General features: G+C 54.8%; 1 protein-coding gene across 10 annotated transcripts; it reads left to right on the plus strand.

Moving 5' to 3' along the window:
- On the plus strand, nucleotides 1-26,338 carry CAMKK1 (calcium/calmodulin dependent protein kinase kinase 1). Of its 10 annotated transcripts, none has more exons than XR_012130536.1 (18): nucleotides 1-149; nucleotides 7,103-7,504; nucleotides 8,390-8,437; nucleotides 8,839-8,892; nucleotides 9,294-9,345; nucleotides 9,589-9,722; nucleotides 10,198-10,234; nucleotides 11,030-11,051; nucleotides 12,205-12,293; nucleotides 15,348-15,547; nucleotides 17,374-17,427; nucleotides 18,156-18,229; nucleotides 19,907-19,994; nucleotides 20,197-20,325; nucleotides 22,177-22,280; nucleotides 24,336-24,498; nucleotides 24,660-24,756; nucleotides 25,251-26,338. XR_012130536.1 is itself a non-coding variant. In XM_073234999.1 (18 exons), the coding sequence occupies exons 3-18, from the start codon at nucleotides 7,215-7,217 to the stop codon at nucleotides 22,601-22,603; spliced, it is 1,374 nt and encodes a 457-aa protein (XP_073091100.1). In that variant the 5' UTR covers nucleotides 22-149; nucleotides 1,322-1,411; nucleotides 7,103-7,214; the 3' UTR covers nucleotides 22,604-24,327. The 10 variants fall into 10 exon arrangements, 8 of the variants coding, with proteins under 8 accessions (XP_017527116.1, XP_017527109.1, XP_017527115.1 ...); XM_073234999.1 differs by lacking the exons at nucleotides 24,336-24,498; nucleotides 24,660-24,756; nucleotides 25,251-26,338 and adding exons at nucleotides 1,322-1,411; nucleotides 22,498-24,327 and having other exon boundaries at nucleotides 22-149; nucleotides 7,103-7,265; nucleotides 7,373-7,504; XR_005062489.2 differs by having other exon boundaries at nucleotides 24,660-26,338.
- The last annotated feature ends 209 nt before the right edge of the window (nucleotides 26,339-26,547 follow it).

Consider the following 26,547-nt stretch of genomic DNA (forward strand, 5'->3'; position numbering starts at 1 on the left):
GGAAGAGCGCGCAGCCTGTAGCCGCGGTGCCGGCGGGCTGAGCTCTGCGATCCCGGCCGGGGCGAGGCTGGCGGGCGGGTCGCGCGCCGCGGGAGCGAGCCTGAGTCTGGCCGCCCGCGGGGCTGCGGAGACAGTCGCCGGGCACTGAGGTAGGGGTCGGCAGGAGGGAACCTGGGTCGAGGAGGGGTAGGTGGGACGAACGCCTGGACGTCTTCTCGGAGCCTGCGGGGGAGAGGAATGGTCTGCGAGGCCGTGTCTGTGAGGGCAGCCGGGACCTTGTGTGGGGATCCTCCCGCTTCTGTCTGTGGGGTCGGGTCCTCGGAGTGTCTCCTGAGCCTGCTTCTGACTGCGCCAGCAGCCGGGACCTCATCTGTGCGGGCACCCGGCCATCTGCTTTTCCCCAGCTCTAGTCTGCGGGACTGCGTCCATACCCGGCGCACTACCCACCCCCGACCCAGCCCCTGGTGGGAGGCCGTGTCAATGCGGAGTGGGCCCAGACGGGTGCACCCACGTGTGGACCTGCGCGGAGAGCTCCTCCCACACGGCCCTCCTCTGAGTCTTCCTTCAAGAGCTGGGGTGGGGGACAATGAATGGGACACATGCCGCGCGTGGTTTTAGCTGCGTAGCCCTCCCCAGGCTGGGGCGGGGGTGGAAGGGGGCGGTGAGGCGGGCGCTGCGGTTTCTGGGGCGAGATAGGCACCGAACTGGTGGCTCAGGGTGCACACGTGTACGGGGACCTGTGTGTGGTGTTTGGAGGCGGGTGTGCGTGTGTCACGTGGACACGGGAGTGTGCCTGTGTGTGAGGGGGGTGCATTACAGGATGGAGTGGTGTGTGAGGGCAGGTCACGCGGACATCGGCGTGCGCCTGTCGGGAGGGGTGTGTGTGTGTGTGTGTGTGTGTGTGTGTGTGTGTGTGTTACAGGGGTGTGTAGAGAAGGTTCTGCCCCAGGTGGCAAGACTGTGCCTCTCTGGGTGCATATGGGGCTATATGTTAGCCAAGTGGGCCGGGGAGTAGGGAGGAGCTCAAAGCTTGTGTCCTTGAGGGTGCACTGTCCCCCCTCCCCAACCCTTGGGACTTCACTAAGCACATACAGACCGAGCCCCCACTGTGTGTCTTGCACCCACAGATTCTCCCTTGTCCTTGGTCTCTCACTGCCAGTCCCCACAGCAGACAGAGATATGGGTTTAAACCTCATCCATCCAAGTCACTCCTCTGCTCAAACCCTCCTCTGGCTTTTGAGGCATCCTAATCTCTGTCCACAAAACCCCCCAATGCCAAGCCCTGAGTCCCAGCCAGGAAATGGCTCTTTGTCATCCACAGTTTGAACTTCCATCGTCTCTCCCCTGAAATCCATTCTTGGTGGTAGTGAAAAAGCTTAAATGCCATCTTCTTCAGGAAGCTGCCGCTCAGGTCAGAGACAATGAATAACTGGGCCTTCTCATCCAGGTGTAACTCTTCTCGCCACTGGGTACCTCACACACGAACTCCCTACTGCAGCCACAGCCGTCTCCTTCCTCTTCCTCAGACAACGCTTGCTCACAGCCTTTGCAATTGCTGGTTCCTCTGCCCGAGATGCCCTTCCCAGATGTCCACACTGCATGCTCACTCACTTCCTTCACATTGTGCTCAAATCCTGCATCAGAAAGGCCTTTCCTTGACCTCACTGTATAAAGTGTCCCCTGTCCCCTCATTCTCAATCCCCCCTTACACAATTGTAGTTTTCTCCACAGCACGTACCCCTTGACATATCATCTATCAATTACTGACTGGTTTCCTTGTTTGTTCTTGCCCCCACTAGAAATTAAACTGCATGAAAGCAGAAGCTTTGTCTTTTTGGCTCCCTGCTTTATCTCCCAGCATCTAGCACAGTGCCTGGGCACACAGAGCAGGTGCTCAATAAAGATTTGTTGCATGAATGAGTAACTGGATTTGCATTCTAGGAGACTCCAGTCTGAGGTCAGTTCTGCTCTTCTATCCTCTGGATTTCCTGGAAGGCCAGATCTGGGAGCACTGTGACCGTATTTGCCTGTTAGAAATATTCCCTCTATCAAGTGGTATGGCGGCTGGCACAGGGTGGGGGTGGGATGGGGGCCTGGAGGTGGGGAGACTGGTAGAAGTAGTGGGCAAGAGAAGCGGAGGTCTGAATCAGGACTTTTTAAGGGGTTCAGCTTGGTGACTTCACCGCAGTAGGGAGATCGGGGGGCTCCCAGAGGAGGAGATGGCAAAGCTGTCCTCTGGCAGTAGAGAAGGAGGTGTGTTCTTGGTGGAAGGCACAGCTTGTACAAAGGCCTGGCAGCAGAACTGAGTCTGCAACTTGGGAAGCCACAAACACCATGATGTGGCCAGAATGGAGAGTGAGTGTGGGGTGGGGGCACAAGGACAGGCAAAAGGCAGAAGCTGGTTATTAATGAGGCTCTGGGGTTTCTGGCCTGGGAGCATTGGGAGGGTGGTGATGCCCCTCTGTAATGGGGACAGAGGAGGAAGACCAGACTTGGGGGAAAGGCTGAGTTTAATTGGGGCCCTGTTGGGTCTGAGCTGCCCACAAACATGGAAGGGAGGAGGCAGCTGGCAGGAATGAGTTGGGCTAGAGGCACAGACTTGGTGTGGAGGACGAGGAGCAGCAGAGACGGAGGGTGAGGCCGGGAGACCCATCAGCCAAGCTGAGGATGAGCTGAGGGTTGCCGGGCTGGATCAGCCACAGAGCCTGCCTCAGTGCTTGGGGCCTCCCTGGGGATGATGGGAGGGGGGTGTCCTCACAGCATGCATCCTCAAGCATGACTTGGCACTAGACGCCTGGGCCTCCCTTGAGGGGACTGAGTCATCCCAGGCGGGGGCGGGAGCCTCGGAGGGCACCCGTTGCCAGGGCTGTCCAGGCACTTATCAGAAGCATAAACACGGCTCCTGGGAGACAGCCCTAAGATGCCAGGGCACCCTTCTGTGTCTGGCCCATGGGGCTAGACCACCTCCTTGCAGCTTTTTCCTTCTGGCCAGCCATCTGCTGGTCAGGGCCGTGTCCTCTCTGCCTCGATGGTCACTGGCCTCTGGCCCCTGGCCTACTGACCCTGAGTTCACAGCAGCCCTCTAGAACTTGGCGTAAGGTCTGTCTGGTGGCTGAAGTCATCCGAGGTGGGGCAGCTTGAAGCAGCTTGGATGAGAGCAGGACCTGCCAGTCCTATCCTGCTCTGAGCCTCCTCTGAGAGGGGCCCAGGTGGATGGGGCACATCCTGGGGAGGCCAGGCCAAGATGATATCTGCATCCTTGAGAGTAGCCAGATACCTGGGGTGGGGAGCCTAGCATGAGTGGAGTAATGTGCCAGGCCATCCTGGAGCCAGGGGGCAGAGATGGGGTTGTACTTTGTACCTCAAGGCTCTCTGGTGGCTTCTAGACACAGACACATCCTAGCCCTACATCACCAGGCACAAACTGCTTCTGTGTCCACAGTTTCATCATTTCCTTCCATAGAGATGGAAGCTGGCAGGATGGTGGCCATCTGTCCAGTTCACATATGAGGAAACCGAGGCTCCAAGAGACTTAATGAATTGTTGAAGGCAACCCAGCCCCAATCTGGAGGACAGCGTTGAGGGAGCTTTTCCCAGTAAGAGGGCCTGAGTCTGGCCATTCTTCGTTACAGGGCTAAGCTGGTCGCTGGGAGCCTCACTATGCCGAGCATAGGAGTCCTTGCCCTACCTTGAGCCTGGGTCTCAGCCTATTTTGTTCTATTTGCCCACGTGGCCCCTAGTTATCTGCTGAGTCAGTTTCGGCAGTGTTTCCCCAGGCCTCCGCTTGGGGAGGACCTTGAGAGAACCCTTGGATGAGCCCCCAGAGAGGGGTGGGGCTTGCCAAGGACACAGCCCAGCCCAGCTCAGCAGGCAGCCCTAGGCTGGTGGAAGTCCAAACTTGAGCTTCTGGGATCAGGTTCCCATGGCCCCCAAGAGTTCCCCACCCCCATTCTGGAGCTCAATTCCACAAAGACCTTAATGGACATGAACACATTTATCCACACGCATAGGCCACCTGGATAGATTTCTGTCTCCATGCAGATGCGCTCCTCTGTGCAGATTCCCTTGCTCCAGAGACACGCTGTCACCCAGGCCCCCAAGCCCTACAACACATATTCTTTCCCACGTGGACACAAGCTCTCTTACACACAGCCTGGGGCGCCAGGTCTGGACACATTCAGGAACCTGGGACCTCCCCTGCGCCTCCGCGCAGACATGCTTAGTCACCTGAATTTGATCCAGGCCGGGAGGGAGGGTGGGGAGGGTGGAGGGCATGACGTCAGCCCTCACAGCCGCCTCCTGCCGCCTGCGCATCCATCTGGGCTACAGCATGTCCCAGGCAGTCACAACTGCAGCCAGCACAACCCACTTTTACAGGGCTTCCCTGGTGGCAGGCCCACTCTGAGCCCAGCGTGGGCAGTCGTTCACTCCTTTCTCCTCACTGACACCCAGGGAGGTGAGACTGCTGTTCACCTCATTCTGCAGATAAGGAAAACCCAGGCCCAAAGGCGAAGTCACCTACCTGCAGGCTCACATCCAGTAGAGGATGGAGCCTGGCAGCCTGGCTTATGAGCCTGGGCCCTAAACCAGGTATTGGGGCCCCAGGTTGGATCAGGAAGACCTCTGACCCGACTTGCTGTGTGACCCTGGGATCATCCCTGCCACTTGCTGGGCCATGCTTTTCCCAGCTGAGAAGAAGGGGGAAGTGAGTTAAAGGAGGACGGCCTCTTGCTGAGCTAGCAGCCTTAGGGAAATTATATGCGAATTTTATGAGTGGGGCAGCCCTTGGGTTCCTTGCAACTCATTCCTGCTGTGGGCTTGTTGGGGTTCCCTCTCTGAGGCTACGTTCCCATCTGTCTAATGGGGACAGGGCTGTAATGATCACTATGGCAACCACTCATTCATTCATCAAATATTTATGGAACTCCTACTATGTGCCAGGCACTGCTGCAGACACCAGTGGTCTTATGGAGACAAGGCAGAGAAGAACCCTAATCTATGGAGTTTATTCTGGTGGGAGGAAAAGGACCTATAAGGGGAGGGGGAAGGGCAGTAGAGGGGTCACCTTTGGGGAGGAGTGGGATGGGCAGGCCAGGCTTGGAGGGCTCCCTTCCGCCTTGGCTTCATCTGTCCTGCAAGTGGCCTCATTCTCAAAGCCTCCCTGATGCTCCAGTCCTATTCATCTCCCCCACCTCCTCCAGGGAGCCTTCCCTGATGTTCCAGTCCCATTCACTTCCCCCTCTCATCTCCAGGAAGGCCACCCTGATACTCCAGCCTGACTCACCTTCCTCACCTCCTTCAGAATGGACTCCCTGATGTGCCAGCCCTACTTGCCTTCCACACCCCCTCTAGGGAGGCCACCCTGGTGCTCTAGCCTTACCACCCACTCCCTTACTCCTGTAGGGCCAGTCCTATGTCCTTTCCTGTCGCCAGTCTGGATTTCCTTCCCCCTTTCTTTCAACATCAGCTCCACCACCTCCAGGCTTCCCCTCATTCACACATTATGTGCCAGGCACAGGGGCTTGGACCATGCCCATATCCATAATTCACCTCCAAGCCTTGCTGTGGCCCTAGAGAATCTGGGAAGGTCATTTATCCATAGCACAGAAGCTCAGAGTTAGGAAGGCCTGCCCAGGGCCCCTCAGGTTGGCAGGCAGGACTGGAACCCAGCCCAGGCTCTTCTGTGGCCAGTGGACTCCACTGAGCGTTACCTCTTAAACATCTGTCAAAGCAAGGTGATGGGGCACAAGGAGTGTCCTGGGTTCTTAAAGTTGTTTTGTTAGGACAGAAGAAGTTACTGCCTGACAGAAAGAGCAGACAGGAGTCCACTCACTTCCTTCTGAGAAGATGCTGAGTCTGGGCCAGGAAGGGGGAGGGGCATCAGCTGGGGAAGGGCCAAGCTCAGCCTGGGGTCAGCCCCGCGTTTGGTCTGAGGGGAAGGCGGGGCTGGAGGTTGGAGGCTGGTTTGGGGTTCGAGCTGGGCCTGGTTTGGGGCTCGGAATGCAGTAAGTCCGGGGTGAGTGAAAGGCCAGGCCACAGGGAGCATCTCCGCCTGAGCAGCTATGCCCAACGTTCTGGCCACACAAATAAACTGAAAGGAAAAACCAAGAGAAATAAGAAAGGAACTTTCAGTTCAGTGAGTCTTTTGGCAGCCGCCAAAGCAGCAGCCTCTCCCCTGTTGGGTCCTGCCCTGGGCTCCCCGGTGCTCTAGCCTTACCACCTACTCCCTCACTCCTCTAGGACCCATCCCATGTCTCTTCCTGTCACCAGTCTGGATTTTCTTCCTCTTTCCTTTCAACATCAGCTCCGCCACCTCCAGGCTTCCCCACATTCAACACACTATGTGCAAGTTCATAAGAAAGGTCATAAGAAATTCAAATGGAAATTCAGGATACTATGTTCATGGACCCGGCTGGGGCAGGGAAGGAAGTAATGAAAGACTTGCCCTGTGGCTCTGGAGAGGCCTTTCTGGAGGAGGTGAGAGTGGGTGAGAGAGGCTGGAGCCCCAGGGAAGTCTTCCTGACAGAAGTGAGAGGGTTGGGTGTAGGGGGCTGGAATATCAGGGAGGCCTCCCTGGAGGAGGTGAGTGGGCCTAGAGTATCAGGGAGGCCTCTGCATTACAAGTGCCAGCTCAGCTTCCAGGCAACAGTGTTGGAATGCTCTGTTGTCAAGGGTTGGGCTGGTGAGTCACCAGACTGTCTCCTGGATGGGGGCCTGAACTGACTGACCCTAGACTGTTTGTCCCAGGCCTGCTGGGCCTCCAGTCTTCTGCCCATGTCTATTTGTCCTGATACTGAACATCAGATTTGCCCTCCTCTGTGAATCCAGCAAGGCATTGTTGTGATGGTGTCTGTTTGACAGATGGGGATACTGAGGTCTGTGGGACTGGTGTGCAGCAAAGCCAGATGAGTCCCTGGAATTTGTTCAGTTAGTGGGGACAGACCTGAGTTTAGATGCTGGCAACCCAGGCAGAGGGAACTGACAGGACAAAGGCATAGAAGTGGGACCAGCAGGCTCGTGGCTGCAATAGCAGAGGGACCTGGAAATCTGACCTCCTTGCTTTGTGGCCTGGACTGAAGCCTTCTCTGCCCTCTTTTCTCAGGTTCCTAAGAAGGCTGCAGAGAGGACCCACTTGACTGCGGTGATGGAGCGGGGCCCAGCGGTTTGCTGCCAGGACCCCCGCACAGAGTTGGTGGAGCGAGTGGCAGCCATTGATGTGGCCCACTTGGAGGAGGCTGATGGTGGCCCAGAGCCTTCCAGGAATGGTGTGGACCCTCTGCCACGGGCCAGAGCTGCCTCCGTGATCCCTGGTGGGGTTTCAGGACCCACCCTAGTGCGGCCCAGCCTCTCAGCTAGGAAGTTCTCCTTGCAGGAGCGGCCAGCAGGAAGCTGCCTGGAGGCCCAGGCTGGGCCTTATGCCACAGGGCCTGCCAGCCACATCTCCCCACGGGCTTGGCGGAGGCCCACCATCGAGTCCCACCGCGTGGCTATCTCTGACGCAGAGGTTGGTGGGGCACAGCTAGGGGGTGCTCATGAGCTTTGCAGTGTCCTCAGTGAAGCCCCTTTCCTGCTCCTGTCCCTGCCACCCCACTGGCTAGTCTTTGCTTTGCACACCCCCAGAGCTGAGGAGCTTGCTACCTACAACGTGGCCTCTTCCCACACAGGTAGCACCATTTGAGCCAATCCCTGCCTCCTAAGTCCTCCTCATTCCCTCCTCCAGTCCAGGCCTCAGAAGTAGGCCACTGTCTTGTCCCCCAAGAAGTCATTCTAGAGGTTTGAAGATAGATGTATGTCCTCTACCCCCTACGTCTTCCTCAGCCTGAGCCCCCGGTCTCTAATCCTGCCTCTAGTCTCCTCTGACACAGAAGTTGCTGGCATGCTTCCAGCCTCTGGCTCTGTTCTTGCCACTTAGACCTGAAAGTGAACCTAGTACAAGTGGTTTACAGATCTCATAGGCTGAGTTTAGTATGCCTGAGCCAGGGCTCTGGCTCTTCTCCCCAAGGCTCTCTTCATCTTTCTTGTCCACACAATCTAGGCCTCGCATTCAGCTGCTTCTAGAAATCCTTGCTCATGGGTTTCTCTCAGATTTGGGCCTCCCAGACTCCAGCACCCAGGCAGGAATTAATTCATTTTTCCTTCACCACTTCCTAGGAAGCAAAGCATAGCCATGACTCACCATTTGTGCTTTCAAACATTATCCAAGGTCTCTTGTCTCTGTTAGTGGCATTGGCACCACTGAGCTTCCGTGTGCACACTTGAAAGTTTGATAAGACCTGGGGTCTGGGACTAAGGAACCTGGGGCCAAGATGGGGCCCTGAACAGACTCTTGGGGTGGGATTCATGCTGCCTCTGGATCAAGCTTTACCTGATGCTCCCTCTTTACCCCCAGGACTGTGTGCAGCTGAACCAGTACAAGCTGCAGAGTGAGATTGGCAAGGTAGGACTGGGCAGGCAAGAGCAGTGGAGCCTTCTCTCTTGGGGCTTTGTGGAGATAGCCTCTGCTTGGCATGGTCCCTTCTCCTCTGGGGATGTGGAACACAGCCTGGAAGTGAGGGTATTGTCCTTGGAAATATCTAGCATGGGGTGGGAGATAACTCCCCTTTCCTAACTCCTCAGTTTTTGGTGGAAGACAGAGACTGGGGGAGCATGGAGCTGCATTGAACCAGGTGGGGCCTTTACCAGGGCACAGGAGTCCCCTCCCTGTCTATGTGAAATTTGTGCCCACTGGTGGCCAGCTGGTAGGGACTAGTGCTGGAGCTGTGCAGGCTCCTCATTTCCTGAGCTAGTCCTGGGGGAGGTTGCCTTGTCCAGGCACGGCTGACCAGTGCCTACCTGCAGGGTGCCTACGGCGTGGTGAGGCTGGCCTACAATGAAAGTGAAGACCGGCACTATGTGAGTCTGGGGATAGGAGGTGTTGCCCAACTAGGGTAGAACCCTGAGGGTGGGCAGTAGCTGTGCTGGGAAGACAGAGGACAAGGCTGCTTCTGAATGGATGGGGCTCCCTCCCCCAGGGGCATACAAAGGGAGTGAGTCTTTTGACCCTAGGAATATGCAAGCTGAGGCTGGACACCTCTGAGGGGAGAGGTCCAGAACGGCTTGTGGGGGGAATAGGGGTAAAGCCGAGGCTCAGATAATGGCCACCTCCTAACCCAGCTTAAGCACAGCCAGGCTGTACCCTCAGTGTTGGTAGCAGATGCCCAGTGTGCCTTTCTAGACCTCAATCCACATGTAACCAGCTTGTTCTGGCTCCTGGGGACTACACACAGGTGACATTTCCATCCCTCCTTCCTCAGGCAATGAAAGTTCTTTCCAAAAAGAAGTTACTAAAGCAATACGGCTTTCCACGTATGTATCTATTGGGTCCTGTGCTTGGGAGTCCTGGTCTGGGGACAGAAGAGGCTGACACCTGGGTTCCTAGCTTGATTTATTAGAACTAGGGGTAGAGGTGGGGACAGCACAAGCAAAAGCCCAGTTGGGTTGGCAGGTTGGGGTCAAGACCATGGCCTTACAGGATTCTTGCTTGAGGCTGCTTGCAGGGTCATGGTGAGGCCCAGCCTCCTGCAGCTTGACTCCCCTGCCTGGTCACAGGTCGCCCTCCCCCAAGAGGGCCCCAGGCTACCCAGGGAGGACCAGCCAAGCAGCTGCTGCCCCTGGAGCGGGTGTACCAGGAGATCGCCATCCTGAAGAAGCTGGACCATGTGAATGTGGTCAAGCTGATTGAGGTAGGAGGCAGGGGTGAGTGGGTGGGAACCCGGGCCCGAGGCCTGTGGAGCATCCTCCAGTGCTGGGGGCACTTAGCACAGACCCAGGATCCCACCGAGGGAACAATGTGCCTGTGGCCTCCAAGGGCAGAACCAGACGTGGGGTGGAGGCTGCAGGCAGGCTTCAGGGGTCTGTCCAGGCTGGTCTGGGATGTTCCCAGGGTCTCACTGAGGGTAATGGGCTACCCCATAGGCAGGAAGTGAACCCCCAGTCTTGGCAGGAGAGGAGAAGGGTTGGATGTCACTTGGTGTGCCAGGGTTGGGGGTCAGTGATTTCTGAGGTCTCACCTGTCTGGTGCTTACACAGGTCCTGCTCCATTGTCTGGGGTGACTACATAGCACATGGGGGTCTTGGGGATGACAAGGATGAGGAGACCTAAGACCCCCACCCCATGCCTCCTCAAGCCCTACTCTTATATCTGCTTTCTCTGACCAGGTCCTGGATGACCCAGCTGAGGACAATCTCTATTTGGGTGAGTGACCTAGCTCATCGTCCAAGGCTCCCTGAGGGCTCGTGGCCTCCAGATGGGCCTTGTGAATGCACTGACTTCCTGGGCCAAGGGGGAAAAGCCCTGGATTCCCTTGCCCAGCCCTGCCGATCCAGGCTCAGAATATCCAGTTAGATTCAACAAGTATTCCCAGGTCCCCACTCCACTGATTGGAGAGACAATGGATCAGGAAGATGAAGGAAGCAGGCTATGTGATGTGAGTTCCCAGACCCAGTCTGATAGCTCTGTGCCTCAGTTTCCCCACCTGTAAAATGGGGGATAATCATGGTATCTACCCCATAGGGTTGATGTGAGGAGTAAATGAGTTATTAAGTGCAAGACATGTTTAGCTATTGTTGTTACTAATATTAATGTGGTTATTATTTAAGTTTGTGGTACCTGATTTATGGCTAGGTCTAGAGGCCATTAGGAAATGGGGCAGAAAGAACACTGGCTGAGGAATTAGAGTCCAAGGCTTTAGTCTCCACTCCCTTTCCTACCTGCTTATCTGCTATGACCTTTAGGAAAATTTCTGCCCCTTCTCTGACCCTCAGTTATTAACCTCCTATCCCCATAAAAGGGGTTCATGCTGAATCAGATGAGACAGGTCCACGGGTAGACACCACTCTCACCCATTTACCTCCTCTGGTACCCTGGGACCCTTGTCCCTCCCTCAAGTATGCCTGGATGCCTGCCCCCTCTCCCACCCTTCAGAATGGGGAGAGACCTGCTTTGACAGTCTGGCTACACCTTACCTACTTTTCTTTTCTTTTCTTTCAGTGTTTGACCTCCTGAGAAAGGGGTGAGTTCCCCATCCCAATCAGGCAGGTCAAGTCTAATCCAGGCCTTCCTTTCCCTCCCCATGTCCCCAGGACTAGGTCAGCTACTCTAGGAGAAAGCAGAGGCCCAGGCCCCACCTTTGGGGAGAAATGAGGGACCAAAAGGGTGATTTTTTGAAGGCTAGTGAGGCCTCTGGAAAAGGTGGGTTTTGAGTCAGGCCTTGAAGAACTAGAAAGGAAATATTGATGGAGGAGGGGGAGAAAAAAGGTGTTTCTCAAGCAATAAGTGGAGAGGTAGGACTCTTCCCTGTATTCAAATCACAAAGAGTTCTTTCAGCTTTACAAGTTTGTGAGGTGGGTAGGTGGGACTCCCTATGCTCCCATTTACAAGAGGGGAAGCTGAGGTTCAGAGGGGTAAGTGGCTTGTTCAAGGTCACACAGCAAGTCACTGATAAAACCTAGGGCTCTAACTCATGTCTGCCTTATTTAGCCTTCTCAGGGTATTTGCAAAGCAGCAGACATTGAGTAGTGAGCATGGGCCTGGTGGACAGGAGGCCTTGAGTACAGGCTGTGGCTTGTCTCTGTGTGGTTGGAGGGGGGATTTCCTAAACAACTGTCTGAGGAGTGTTTAGGAAGACTCAGGGGCTTTCAAACATTTTTGACCTCCATCCAAAGTAAAAAATATAAATTTTACCTTGCTGTCCATATCTGTAACTGAAACCAAGATTTTACAAAACAGTACATATCCTTACTACATATGATACACTCTGATATATTCTACTTCATCAGGAAAACAAGGTAGTAGCCACCCACTAAATTGATGTCATAACCCTCCATTGAGTCTGGTCCTACGGTTTGAAAAACACAGCTCTACATGGCATCTTTGCAACAGTTTGATTATAGATAATAAGGTACTTAGAAGGAATGCTATGCCAATCAGAAATTAAGATAATTTGAAATTATAATGATTGTAAAGGGATATTTGTGTCCATGTGTGTTTTTAAAATGTCATTATGGGAGAAAAAGCTAATTCGTTGGGTTCTGGGGACCTGTTTGAGCATAGAGGGCACCCGGGAGGTCCAGAGGGACCTAGTGGCCCAGTCCCTGTCCCCCTTCACCTGTCTGCTTTACTCATCCTGATTTGGCTGAATGCTCCAACCCCCTTCCACCCCTTAGGCCGGTAATGGAAGTGCCCTGCGACAAGCCCTTTTCGGAGGAGCAAGCTCGCCTCTACCTGAGGGACATCATTCTGGGCCTTGAGTACTGTGAGTGAGGGGATGCTTCCCGAGAAGGGACTGGAGGAGCCTGGGGAGAGGACACAGAGGCGGGGGCGGAGCCCAGGCTGAGCAGGCCCTGAGCAGGTTCTGTCAGTCAGCGCTGACCTGCCAATCAGCTTCAGATGTGGGGCGGGCTTGGGCCTGTGGGTGGGCTCAACACCTGCTGAACGGGAAGGGGAGGCGGTCTGGCCTGAGCCTGCTGCTCTGGGGTATGCGGGCACTACCACGTTGGTCTCTGCCTTCCGTGTTCAGTCTCTCTCCTCTGCTGAGTTCTTAGCCAAGCTTAGCCTCTCCACAGGGCCTCAAGAGATGTGGGAAGGTAGAGATTTATGTCCAGCTTCTTGAGCGCCTGCCCTGTCATGCAGTCTGTCGGTGGGGACAGGGCGGGTTTACTGTGAGGGGCCATAAGGTGATGAGAGCTTAGGGAGAAGGAGTTAGCCTCTATCTCTGGAATTCGTTTATTCACTCATTTAGTCATTTCACTCATTTATGAGTACCTACTAAGTGCTGGCCAGGGGCAGAGAGGTGACAAAAGACCCAGATGAGACCTCAAGGATCTCACAGCCTAGTAGGAGGGACAGGAACCTAAGCAGGCAGATAATACAGTGCAGTGCCTGCCAAGGCTGGGGAGGCATGGGGGTGTCAGAGTGTCAAGGGGCTGGAGAGGTTTCCTGGAGGAGGCAGCCACTTGTGACTGGGGTCCTGAAGGATGAGTAGGAGTTTGTTGGCCAGGCTTGAGGGATGGATGAGAGAGAGTACGCTAGGCAGAGAGGACTGCATGGCACAGGCACAGAGGGGAGTGGGTATACACATCCCTGGCCAGATGAGAGCAGGTGGGGGGTTCTGGGCAGCGGTCCCCCAGGCCAGTGCTCAAGCTGCCTCTTTCTGTAGTGCACTTCAACCAGATTGAGAAGTTCAGTCTAGTTGAAGCTTGGGGGTGGGAGATGTGAAAAATAGCTCTTGAAATACTGTTTGGGCCTCACCATGAAGGCTGGGAATGCCTCTACTTAGGACTGCCATGATTTCATCCTGTCAGCATTGTGTATACCTCTGAGGGCTGTGAGCCAGGGAGGGACTTGGTAGGCTTTGCGTCTTAGAAAGCTCTGTCTGGCAGCTGTGTAGTGGCTGGATAAAGGGTGAGAGGTGGCCAGCTGGTTAGGGAGGAGGCTGTTTCTATAGCCCAAGTGACAGATGGTGAGGCCTGGATTAGGGCAGGGACAGAAGGGAGGAGACATGAGGGAAGTAGGATGGCCAGACCAGGTGACTGATTAGTCACGTGGAGGAGGGGGACCCCAGACACTGAAGGTTCTGACCTGGTTTGGAAAGCAGGGGTGGTGCCCATCTCTGTAAAATCTTAGCTTGATTTTTCAGGAGTATATGCTTTCCCTGGGGGAACTGGGTGAGGACCCAGCTGTAAGACAGAAGCCAGGACTGTCTATGTCATTGGAGCCACTCCAGTGCCCTCAGATTAATATTCCCTTTGTATCTGTGGGAAAGAGAGAGGGGACTTTGTAGGAAGCCCCTAGCCAGGGTTTAGAGGTATAGGAAGGGACCATTTCACCCTAGGTATGGCTAGTGGCAGGCACAGCTCTGTGCCACCTTGGCCTCCACCCCCTTCCTGTCTTGGGCCTGTTGTCTCTCATCTTTTGCAATCCCCCAAAATAAGCTAATCGCATCTGGCTCCTGGGTCAAGACCTGCTGATCATGGTGAAGGGCTCCCCAGAGTGGACTGGTCAGCCCTAGGGGCTGGACAGGCAGAGGATTCTGATCCCAAGAAAGGAGAGTTGAGGCTTCTGGTGATAGCTCTGTGGTCGGGGAGCCCAGGCAGATCCTTGCAGGCGGGACAGGTGCAGCAGTACAGGTATGAAGCAGTCGGATCTGGAGTCTGTCTTAGAGGCTGAGCCCAGAGGACTGGCTGATAAATTATATGTGGAGTCTGAGAGAGAGAGGAGTTGGGGATAATCCCCTGGTTTTTGGGCTGAACAACTGGTAAGATGCCATTAACCAGGTGGGGAAGACTAGAGGAGCAGCAGGGATACTGTGTTTTATTTGTTTAGGGTGGGGCCGGATTTTTGGGGGGAGAATTGCAGATAGAGGAATCAAGTTCTGAATTAGACGTGTTGTTGAGAAATATTGAGATATGTTTTGAGATGTCTACTGGATATCCACATGGATAAAGAGCCTGGAGTTTGGGGGAGAGGCCAGGGTTTAAGATAAGAGTTTGAAACCACTTTCCATGGTCTGTACACAGCCCTGAGCCTCTGCAGCCTGATGGGTGTGTGTCAAATCCCTGTGTGTGCCTAGCACATGGCAGCCAGTCACTATAGAAGCCCATAAGCGGATGTCTGGGGCGGGTCGTGCCTTCTCTTAGCCGGGACATCTCCAGCCTTCTCAGGCTGAGCAGCCTGTTTCTTCCCGGCAGTGTCAGACCTGAAGCCGGGTGAGCTCCCAGACTACTAGAGAAGGCCCACCCTTACTCCAGGCATGTTCAGCCCAGCCATTCTGAGGCCTGGGATGCCCTCCCTCTCTGAAATCCTTCAGCCAAGCATCCGTAGGGTAGAGGCAGTATCTCTGCAGGAAACTCCACGATCCCATCCTAAGTCCAAGGAGCAGGAACATCTTTGACCAGATTTGGGGTGGGCATGGAGGGACTGTGGAAAGACTTTGATGGGCTTTGGATCTGCAGACAGCACTCACATGGGAGAACCCCCTCCCCCAATTTCCTCTGCCCTCCCTACTCAGCAGCGGGTGCCTTGATTGCCATGCAGAGAGCACTGACTCAGAGTCCAGAGACTCGTGAGAGCCCAGTCCTGGCTCGGCTGCTAACAGCCAGGGCTGGCCCCGGGCTCTTCGCTGCAGTGGGGCAGAGGGCACTGCAGTCCTCTCCCAAGGTCCTCGTGAGATGAGTGTGGCCGTGGGCTGGGGTGTCCCAGCTCCTTCTCACCTGGAGCTAGAGATGGACCTCCCTGGCCAGATGAGGGCGGGTGGGGGGTTCTGGGAAGTGGCCCCCCAGGCCGGCACTCAAGCTGCCTCTTTCTGCAGTACACTTCCAGAAGATCATCCACAGGGACATCAAGCCATCCAACCTGCTCCTGGGGGATGACGGGCATGTGAAGATTGCCGACTTTGGCGTCAGCAACCAGTTTGAGGGGAATGATGCTCGGCTGTCCAGCACAGCAGGGACCCCAGCGTTCATGGCCCCGGAGGCCATTTCTGATTCCGGCCAGAGTTTCAGCGGGAAGGTGGCTTCCAGAGCCTGGGCCGGGTGGGGTTTAGGTGGAGGGGTGGGCTAGCTTGCTGCAGGGCCTTGTTCCCAGCCTGCAGGTGCCAGGGCCCTTGGGTCTCGGGAGTGAGCACTGAACATGGTCTGCTCCTTCATGTTTGCCTCTTCCTAGAGTCCAACAACCCACCCAACTTTGGCCTCATCTCATTTTCCAGCAAAATGACCCCTGGCTATTTCCTGCCAGTTGCTCTGTGCTGAGATCTGGGCTGGGCTGTGAAACAGTTAGAGGTGCCCTTCTGGAGATGGTGAAGAGGGCAGGAGAGCTCATGTTTGAGGGAGTTGGAGGCTCCCCTCAGACTTCTGGGATGTGGCAGGGTTTGAATTAGGCCTTGAAGAATAGAGAGGATCTGAGCAGGAGGTGGAGCCAGAGAACTGAGGGGCCCAGGGTGGGGGGCACGGTGGGGCTGGGCAGAGGTCAGAAGGCCTGGGAGTTCAGGCTTTCTCCTAAATGGCAGAGGCAGTGCACAGAGCTTTCTGAGCGGGGCTGCAATTCGGTGCGTTTGGCCATTCCACGGTGGCCCTGCCATGGAGGCAATGGTGGAGAGGCATTTGGACACGAGTGTGGGGGTGGAGCTCAAGAGATAGGTCAGCGAAGTAGATGGGGATTTTTTATTTTTCACTTTTAATTTTGATGTAATTCCAGATTTACAGAAAAAAATTGCAAGAATAATACAAAAAAACTCCCATGTATCCTTTTACCCAGATTCACCAATTAGCAGCATTTTCTCCCATGTGCCTCTTCACCATCTCTTTATTTATTTATATGTATGCATGTTCCATGTTTCTGAACTATTTGAGAGTTAGGTCGGAGGCATTATCTCCCTCTATCACTAAATATTAGTGGATGTTTTCTAAGCACAAGGACATTTTCTTACATGACCTCAGCACAGTGATCAGAATGAGGAACCTTATCATCAGTAAAAGACTGTTATCTAATTGACCTAATTCATCTGTGGTACCGACATTGTCCTCCAGTGCCTTTTCTTTTTCTGATCCAGGGTCCCATCCAGGGACAGTCGCTGCATTCCCTTGTCACATCTCTTTGGGATTCTTTAATCTGGCAGAGTTCCTTGGCCTTCCTCTCTCTGTCTTTTCCAACCTTGACATTTTTGAGAACAGGCCTGTTGCTTGGTAGAATGATGTCAGTTTGCATCTGTCTAGTGTTTTCTGGATTCAGATGAGGCGTCTATGGCAGGAATATGTAGGTAGAGCTTTGAGAATCACTTACATAAGAGAGATACCAGGATACCAGGAGAGGAGGTGTGGTTCCAGAAGGGGAAAACATAGCAAGAGCCCATGGTAGAACCCAGAGTGGTGGGGGTGCATGACAAATTATGGCCTTGGCAGGGGCAGAGGCTGTTTCGGGTGTCAGAATGAAGGCGGATGGATGGTGGCTTCTCCTGTAGGTCATTAGGAAAGGGATGATGAGCTGGTTTCTCAAGGATAAGGTCAATACACACCATCATTTCTGGGAACATCTTTATCATGAGTATAGTGAATACCACCCTGTAGATGAGGGAAATTTTGTACCTGCTAAGTTGGAAATGTATCTAGTTTGAGCCTGTTTCAAGGAGATGTGGAATCACTGAAGGGTAGGGGCCCTATTCTGGTCAACTCTGGGTCCCCAGTGCTCAGCACAGGGTCAGGCATGGAGCAAGTGCCTGGGAGTGTTTGTTGAGTGAATGTGTGACTGAGAAAGAAGGTTCTCTCCCATAACCCACAAGAGCTGGGTGGGCAAGGGGTGTCAGTTCCTTTTGGGAAGTGACGTGAGCTGTTTCTTTCTAGGCATTGGATGTGTGGGCCACTGGGGTCACGTTGTACTGCTTTGTCTATGGACAGGTGAGTGCAGGGTGGGCTGGCAGAGCTGGGGCAGGCCCAGACCCCTGGCACCATGGGCTGGGCTTAGCTGAACCAGGATGAAGGACAGGTGCAGGCCCTATTTTGTGTGTAAAGGAACTTTGAAAGAGCCCATCTGGCTCAGAGATAACTGAGGGAAAAGAGTTTTTTTTTCTGTTTTTCTCTTGTCCCTTGGGATGGGATTCATGTGAAGAAATCCTGGGACAGCAGACACCCCGACGGGACACATAGATGGTGGTGTTACCACCTCTCCAGCCAGAGTGCTCCCTGTCTTTCTGTCCCTTGATGCCTTTCATTCATTTATACATTCACTCATCCATTCGCCCTTGACTCCTGCTCTGGGCCTTGGGGACACCCAGCACCGATGTGGCCAAGATCCCTGTCTGCAGTTGCTCCCCTTCCAGTGACCCCATTGAGGGGCAGGAGGGAATCTCAGTGAACATGTTCCTGGGAGTGGAGGCCTTCTTGCAGATGGCTGTGACGCTGGAGGGTACACCTGGCCTCACAGTCCCCTCAGTGACTCATTTGGTCAGTCAGTGCTCATTGAACATCCACTGTGTGCCAGGCCCTGAACAAGTAGATGGGGCCCCTCCCATTTAATGGGGAGCCCAGAGCTATCCCTAAATCCTGGCACCACCAGGAGATGGGCTTGTCCCCCAGGGTGTCAGGGCCCTGGGCCTGCATGCTCTGTCTGTTTCTCCATCCTGCAGTGCCCGTTCATAGACGATTACATCCTGGCCCTGCACAGGAAGATCAAGAATGAGGATGTGGTGTTTCCCAAGGAGTGAGTTGTCCACCAAGGGTCTCCCCCTACCCTGGGAGGCGTGTCTGAGTTCAGCAACAGTTTTTGCCCTTTGAAGGCCCCACCCCAGCCTGCAGGTCTGTAGGTGGGGTGCTGTTCCCTGGGAGGGGCCCTTGAGCAGACGGAGGGGCCAGAATGTAGAGCGGGATCTCAGAGACACGTGGGTCGGATCTCACCCTCCAAATGGAACTTTGAGGCCAGGAGTCAAGCAGGGGTGACTCGCAGGCACACATTCACTCTGTTCCTTCACTGACGGCCTCCTTGGGGCCTGGGGTACCAATCCTACACCCACCCTGGACTCATGGGAAACCTCTGCCTTCCTCCCACAGGGTAGGGGGGCTTGAAGATGCCAGTGTGCCCCCCACCCCCATTTTGCAGATGGAAAAGGGGAGGCTGCAGAGGAGAGTCATCAGCGGGTCTGGGGTTTGAAGCCACTCCTCTCTCCTGGCCCCTTCCTTTGTGACTGAGGTCTCTGTTTGGAGGGACTGTTTGGAGAGGACTTCCTGCTCCTCCACGGTTCTGATTATGGTGTTGATACCATGGCTCCTCATTTGTCGGAGCCCTTCTGCCCTCTGCTCAAAGTCCTTGACAGGTCAGAGGCCAACCTGGGAGTCACCCTCCGTGCCTCCTGCTCCCTCACACCCACTTCCTGTCTGGTCCCCAAGCCCTGCTGAGTCCCCCTCTTATCTGTATCTTGGCTCCATTGGCATGGGTGCTCCTGCCTAGTTCAGGCCTCAGCCTCCTCCAGCCCCACCCTCTGGTCTCCCTGCTGCCAGCCTCCCTCCAGTCCAGTCACCGCATTCAGGCCAGGATGATCCTGATAAAGCACAACATATCTCACTGGATCTTGCACTCAAGGTTTTCTCAAGGCTTCCCAAAGTCCACAGGAAGAGGCCACACCCTAATCCTGGCATTCAGGGACCTCTGGGTTCTTCTGCCACATCACCGCCCTCCCCAACAGCCCTAGCCAACTGGAATCCGTCCCTCTTGCTGCCTCCAGGCCTTTCCTCCTGCTCCACCCCCTGCCGGGACTCTCTCCCCAGCCCAGGAGTTTTAAAGGGGATTAGTGTCTAGGACAGCAGAGGGAAGAAAGGTCAGTAGTCCCAAGAGTGGCTTCCTTCTTAGAGGGATGGGCGCCCCAAGAATGTTGGTAGCAAAGAGCCTGGACTTTGGGCAGAGACAGTCCAGCTGATGTGGGGCTGAGAGTTCTGTCCCCTCATCCAGTCTCTCATCCCTGCCCTCACTTTCCTGGGTAGCAGTGCGCCAACCCTCTAGCCTCTCTGGGCCTTGCTTTCCTCTGTCAAATGAGAATCTCCCCGCCACCTCCAGGTAGAGAGGATTCGATAGGGACCAGGAGTGGGGACCCCTAGTGGCCCATGAGGTGACTGCAGGTTTTCCTCACCATCTTTGCTACCTGAGGGTGCTGGTTCCCCTGGAACTCTGATTGTGGTCTCTGCCTGCTCAGGAAAGAAGGATAGCCATATACTTGTTCTGGGACTCTCTCCTTCTGCCCTGACACCCAGGGGGTATTCCTCCTGCCCTCTGAGAAATGAGGGTTGGGTGGGCTTGCCCTGGTATGCAGGGTTGGGATGGAGAGAGGTGAGGGAAAAGGCCTTCATCAATGGTCTCTCCTTCATCTTCTTCTCCCGACCCCTTTAGGCCAAAGGTCAGCAAGGAGCTCAAGGACCTCATCCTGAAGATGCTCGACAAGAATCCTGAAATGAGAATTGGGGTGCCGGATATCAAGGTTGGGGAGCCAGGGGTCTTGGGCTGGTCTGGGCTAGTCTACAGCAAACAGACCTCAGTTCTCCATAGGACACATGTGTATTGGGTTCGGGTGTGTGGGCTTTGGACTCTCTCGAGGTGATTGCTGGTGGGGTGCCCATGGTCCCTTGCTGACTGGGAGTCTGCTTGCCCGTGGTGCTGAGCCCTCCCTGCCCTCCCAACAGTTGCATCCTTGGGTGACCAAGAATGGGGAGGAGCCCCTTCCCTCAGAGGAGGAGCACTGTAGTGTGGTGGAGGTGACTGAGGAGGAGGTGAAGAACTCAGTGAAGCTCATCCCCAGCTGGACCACGGTGGTAAGGGGGTGAGGGACAGAGGCCCCCTTGTCTTGGTAGAGCCTGGGGAGGGCTTGGCTGTTGCCTGAGACTTGCTCTGTGCTGGACCCTGTTGGGGGACAGAGGGGAGCCTGGTGAGCCAGCCCAGGTGCTGGAGGCTGGTGGGGAAAGAGGTCAAACTATTTAATTACTCAGCCTTAGGGTAGGAACACCAGAGGCTTGGAGAGGGAAGTGCATGATTTAAAGGAACATACTGCCCTCGCTGAGTGTTTGAGAGAAGCATTTCCTCCCTCCCTCACATTTACCAAACGTCTGCTGTTTCCCTGGCACTGTACTGAGTGCCCAGGGCATGTCAGTGAGAAAGCTGAGGAAGCCTTCGAATTGGAGAGGCGGGCCCAGAGCCCCTGGCGTCAGTCAGGCACACTGTGTACTCCCTCCCCTTTGCACCCACAGTTTGCTTTTTCTCATCTTCACCTTGACATCCTCCAAGTTAACTCGGAAGTTATTCGTGTAGTCCCTGATGGCCATTGGGTTTTTGGGGACGCCAAGAGCCATGGCCTACCTTGCTCTGAGGTGTCACGGCAAGTCAGGGTCAGCACAAGGCCAGGAGAAAGCGTGCAGCTGGTGCCAGCGGTGGGATGGGGCCTGTGCACGTCAGCCTTCCCTGCCAGCTTCAGGCTCAGCTGCCAGCTGGCCCCAGTCCTGCCCATCCCTGTGCTCTCCAGCACTCCGGGGCTCTGCGGGTCCCTGGAGCCTGTCAGTTTTCATGCATCTCTGCAGCCATTTCCCTCATGTTGGCCCACCATCTCTCTCCTAAACCACTGGAATGGCCTCCCAGGATGTCCCCTGCTTCCACTCTCGCCGCACCCCCCACCCCCGTAGTTAATGCTCAGCTTGGCAGCCAGGGTGGTCCCAGTGACTGAGCGTGCACTTCTCAGTTCAAGCCCCTGTACGCTCAGGTTCCCACCTCATCACTCAGAGTAAGAGCCAAGCCTTGCCTGCCCTGAAAGACCCCACACAGCCCACCTGCTCCCATTTCCCCTGCCAGTCTCCCTGCCCCTCTATTCACTGGACTCCAGCCACGTGCCATGCAAACTGCTGCCCCTGGAGCCTTTGAAGTTTTCTTCTTTCCACCTGAGAAGCTCCTGCCCAGACACCCTCAGGGCTTGCTTCCTCTCTCCATTTAGGTCTTTACTCCAAAGTCACCTTCTCAGTGAGAAGCAAGCCTTCCCTGGACCCTCATCTAAATTCCAACCTCCTCTTTATCCTTTCTCCTTTCCTTGTTTTATTTTCCCCCCCTTAGCCCTTAACCACTGACCGACATACTATATATTTTCCTGATTTGTCTTATTAATTACCTGTCCCCACAACTAGAGCATAAGCTCCATGAGGGCAAGCATTTTTGCCTCAGTGTGGTCCTGTGCCTGGAATCGTGTCTGGCATATAGTAGGTGCTCAGTAGTTACTGACGGGGAGAATGAAAGAATGAAAAGAACAAGTGGAGGCAGCAGCGCTATGCCTGGTGTGTGAGTTTGTGTATGTGTGGGCGGGGCATGGAGCTGTCCTCACTGAGGAGGAGGGAAAAGTCAGACAGGGTGCGGTGGCCAAGCCCCATTCCCTGCATCTCCCAAGGCCACTGTGCAGCTGGCACAGCCTCCCCCACCCATCCTGGCCGCCTTAGCATGAAGGCAAATTCCTAATTGCACTTCCCGTTCCCCCACGATAAAGCCCCCCACCCCGTGTATAGCCTGGCCAGTGCAGACCCTTTGTGGACCCAACCCAGCAGCTGCCGCCTTAGGGAGTCAGCACGGAAGTGGCCCGTGTGTCCAGGAGCCTGGGGCCTGTGTTCCTCACGCTGACATGTCCTCCGCAGATCCTGGTTAAGTCCATGCTGAGAAAGCGTTCCTTTGGGAACCCATTTGAGCCCCAGGTGCGGAGGGACGAGCGGTCCCTGTCTACTCCGGGAAACTTCCTGCCGTAAGTAGAGTGGGGTGAGGCCTGTAGGGCGCTCCCTGGGGTGGGGTGGGGTGGGGACTACGGCACATCTTCCTGACTCTCACTGTCACCGGGCTGTGCAGGCTACACCCAAAGCCTGGGCGCTCAGGTCTTAGAACAGGGCCCCGTTTGCGCTTGTTCTCAGCCCAGTACAGCCTGGTAGAGGTCTGTGGACATGCCTCATGTCTGCTCCTTGTAGGACTTGTCTGTGGAGGAGGGGAGCTGACTCTTCTGCTGACTCTTCCTGGCCTGGCAGAGTGTTAGCTGCTCTCCTGGAGGCCCATGCCACCTCCAGCCATTGCTGAGGCCGTGTGCTCAGTCAGCACTTTGTGAATGCTTGTCCAGCAAGTATGAGTGGACAAGCTGGCTGACTGGGTCAGGGAAGAGGAACTTGCATTTGCTGAACCAGGCATGTGCATTTACCTCCTTCTAGAAGAAGTCAAAAGAGTGGTTCCCCAAACCTCTGTGAGCCTCATCTGGAGCTTTTCCACCTTCTTCCATGAAAATAAAAGTCAGTTTGGGATGCCAAAAAGGTCTGCTGGAGTTTGTGCCCAGACCTACAGTGAAAGTGGTGAGGGGGTCCAGAATGTGGGCCTGGGACACTGATGGCCTCCCTCTGGCCTGGGAAAGGAGTTGTTCTCCAGACCCGTTCCTGAGAGGGGAGCGCCAGACACTGCCCAGGAGCAGTTTCACTTGTGCCATCCAGGGGCCCAGGTGTTGGTTCTGCATGAGGCCACCCTCTTGTAAATGAGCAGGCTATTCAAGTCCCTTCATAGCAGACAGGCTGGTGTCTGCTCCCTCCAGAGGTTGCTTGCATGGAGGGATGCCCATTTACCAACCTTTTGCTCCATCCCTGATAATCTTCCTGGCCAGTGGGGGATGAGGGGTGGGGTCTAGGAGAGGCCTGGACTGTACTGAGCGTACCTCTGGTTCCCTGTCTCTTTAGCAAGGTGGCCAGGGTTCCTCTAGGCCTGCAGGCCTCAATGCTGGAAGTGGGCTTGTTGTAGGGGAATCACATGTCTAGCATTCAAATGGAGCCACTTTTGAGGTGAAAGAGGAAGTATTGCCAGTTATCCCAGGACAACAGGCTTAGCCAGGGCCCTGACAGCAAACCTGGACATCTGGTCACTCCAGCTTAGTGCCTGTGATTCAGGGCCCCCAAGTGCTGGGACAGGCCAGTTACAGCCTAAGACACAGCCAGCTCCTAGTGCATGCCTGGCACTGGCCAACACAACTGAGCAGGACCATCATTATCCTTTTCTGGATGTCTTAGTGGGGAGACAGGCCAGTTGCCTCATCTGGACTGTGAGAGGATTGGGCTTTAATACTCTCCAGCTATAACATTCTATAATTCTGTGATTCAAGTTTAATTTTGAAAAGTAGGTTTTACCTCATCATAGACTTTCAACATTTGTCCCTGATAGACTGTTTTTCATGCTTTGGGATAATTGATGAAACTTTATACTAGAGTTAAAGGGATTGATCCTTTTAAAAGATACTAAAACCCATTCGTTGGTCATTTAGAAAGAAACATCTTGCAGTAAAACTCAGACATGGCATTTGTTGAATATGTGACAGAATCCCAACACTGATAGGCAGACTCTGTCCAATCTATGAACAAGGCAACGAAAATGCAAAATCAAAGCGCCTCTTGCCCAGGACCGTGGTGCTGATCTAGGCCAACATAGAAGGTCTGTGACCTGGCTGCTGCTCGAGGATGCAGGGAAGGCAGCTGAGTCAGATCGTGAGCAGCTCCAGGAGTCAAGCTGGGAAGTCTCCACTTTACCTCTGGGCAGTAGGGAGCCACACAGGGTTATGGACCAAGACTGGGGTCAGGAGACCAGCAAGGGGTCATGATGCAGGGGGCTGAGACTGAGGCGAGCTCGGGGAAGTGGGCGAGAGGGGATTGGAGAGGCTGTGGATGGAGGGGATTGTGGATTGTGACGGATGTGAATGCCTGTGGAGCACATGAGAGTGTCCTCCTGAAAGCATGTTCTGATCTCTGAGCTACCTCTGCCCCTGGTGTCCCCTGAACAGGAAAGATGGGTGTGGCGAATTGGGCAAGAGCCCAGAGCTCCCCGGCGTCCGAGAAGACGAGGCTGCATCCTGAGCGCCTGCATGCACCCAGGGCCGCCCAGCAGCATGCCCATCCTGCACCTCCAAAGGCCCACTGCCCCCGTGCCGACAGTCGCCCCTGCAGGCAGGGGGCTGGGAACTGGGCCCCCTCCCTGCCCCCGGGCCCCTGTCGTGCTGCATGACTTCTGTGCGCGTGTCCAGGGACAGGAGTGGAATGTGTGTCCTCTGGGTTTGGGGACAGCGCTCCCACAAGGCCTTTCTCCTCATCCTCGCTCTCCCTTCCAGGACCCATCCTGTGGGGAAGAGAGGTACCTGTGGTGCCTTAGAGACCCCATCGAGCTAGCAAGGCCCAGGGGCAGGAGGCAGGACACCAGGATGGCAGGTAGTGGCCTGGCTTACCACCACTGCAGAGACCTCCCACGGGGGGCTGGGCAGGCCTGGCTCTGCTGCCGCACGCACAAGGCAGAGTGTTCCCTGCCCACCCCAGGCAGGTGCTGCCAGAGCTCTTTTCTACTAAGAACACTAACATGGAGGCTCTGCCCTTGATGGGTAATTCAGGGCCTCACCGAGGCAGGGGCTAGTATTGGGGAATTCAGATTCCTTTTTTGTTGTCTTTTACTTTTGTTTTTAACTCGGGAGGGGGGTTGCACAGCCCTGCTTGGGAACATCTGATGAGCTCTCCTACGGCTTTGGGTAGTTCCCAGCACAGCCCAGCAACATTTGACAGCCAAGAGAACTGGACTAACCTTTTAGGATTGCGTTTCACACTTGGCATTGTCTGGAGGATGGACTAAACTAAAGCTCTGAGCAGAAGCCTGAACCAGGGGCATTATACCTTCCCTGCCCACCTCACTCCCTCCCTTCATGGCTTCCCAGAACCTGCAGAAGAGGCACAAGGGGCCAACATTGACTAAGGGCCCTGGACTCACAGGGCGGTGGCCTCGCAGACACTGAAGTAGCAGGAATCCCGGAATCTACACTGGCCTATCCGTCTGGCCCCAGAAGCTGCCCTCACATTCCTACGATGAAGGACAAGCTGCCCAGGTTAGAGGCAGTGCTAGAAATGGGACCCTCGTGGGATGCACACATTGGCAGGTGGCCACGGAGAGGTGGGCCTTCCACCACTGCCTCACCCTCAGGACAGTCGCCATTCAGCCTGCTTGGAGCTGGAGTGCTGGGGCAGACTTATTCTTCCTCTGCCTCTGGGACCCGGCTGGCTGGCGTGGTGTTTACTGACCGAGTGCTCGAGATTGAGCCCCTAGAGGAAAATAAAGCAGGACTCAGATACCTCCCCTGAAAACATGGGCCAAACAAGGATTTCAGTCACCTGCGTGGGTTCATATTGCAGGAGGACTTGTACTGGGAAGGGAAGCTGGGCTGGAGGAGTGCCCACCTCCCACACATCTCTGTGCCTGTGGGTGTACATTGCGCCTGCACGCACACACATGTGCGTGCCCATCTGCTGCACACAGCACACTTGCATGTCTTGCACTGGCACGTGCATCTGTAATATAGTTTCTTTGTCTATTTAAGGCTATGAGCAGAATGTGGCCCATTATTAATGGGTCTACATTTTTCCCTGGCTCCTCTGCACTAAAGCATTATAAGCCAGGGCTTAAAAAATAATTCGGTACTGTTTTTAAGAACACTTTTATAGAGTTCATGGGAGGCTAATCATAGATCTGCAAGTTTTTCTTGAGCATCCCTGCACTGGGGTCTGGAGGGTAGGGGTTTCAGGGGGCTACATCTATTGGACCTGCCCTAGCAGAGCTCAAAAGGTGGGTCTGGTTTCATTTCTCCTTTCAGAGTGAAGATGGGGTGCTTACCCCATCATTGAGGGTTTTGGTTGGCACCATTAATTTCTAATGTAGCACAAGTGATGAACAAACTCCACAGGAGTGTTTTAGAAATTAACTTCCTGGAAGTGAGTTCAAAATAATAAAAGCCCTTTCTTGAGTTAAAAAACAAAACTGTGTGTACATTTTCTGCATCTGCATGTGTGTTCTTCCTCACCAGCTGTACCATCTGGCTTTGCCAGCTCCTCTGGGAGAGTCTTAGTGGGAGAGTGGGAGGAGCTCTGGGAGGAAGGAGGGAGGGAATGGGGGAAGGGAGAAGGGCTGGCTCTGGAGGGTGAGAAGCTACAGTCCAGGATGCAGCTTGGTCTCCTGAGAAG

This window comes from Manis javanica, chromosome 4 (genome assembly GCF_040802235.1).
Source record: "Manis javanica isolate MJ-LG chromosome 4, MJ_LKY, whole genome shotgun sequence".
Classification (NCBI taxonomy): Eukaryota; Metazoa; Chordata; class Mammalia; order Pholidota; family Manidae; genus Manis; species Manis javanica.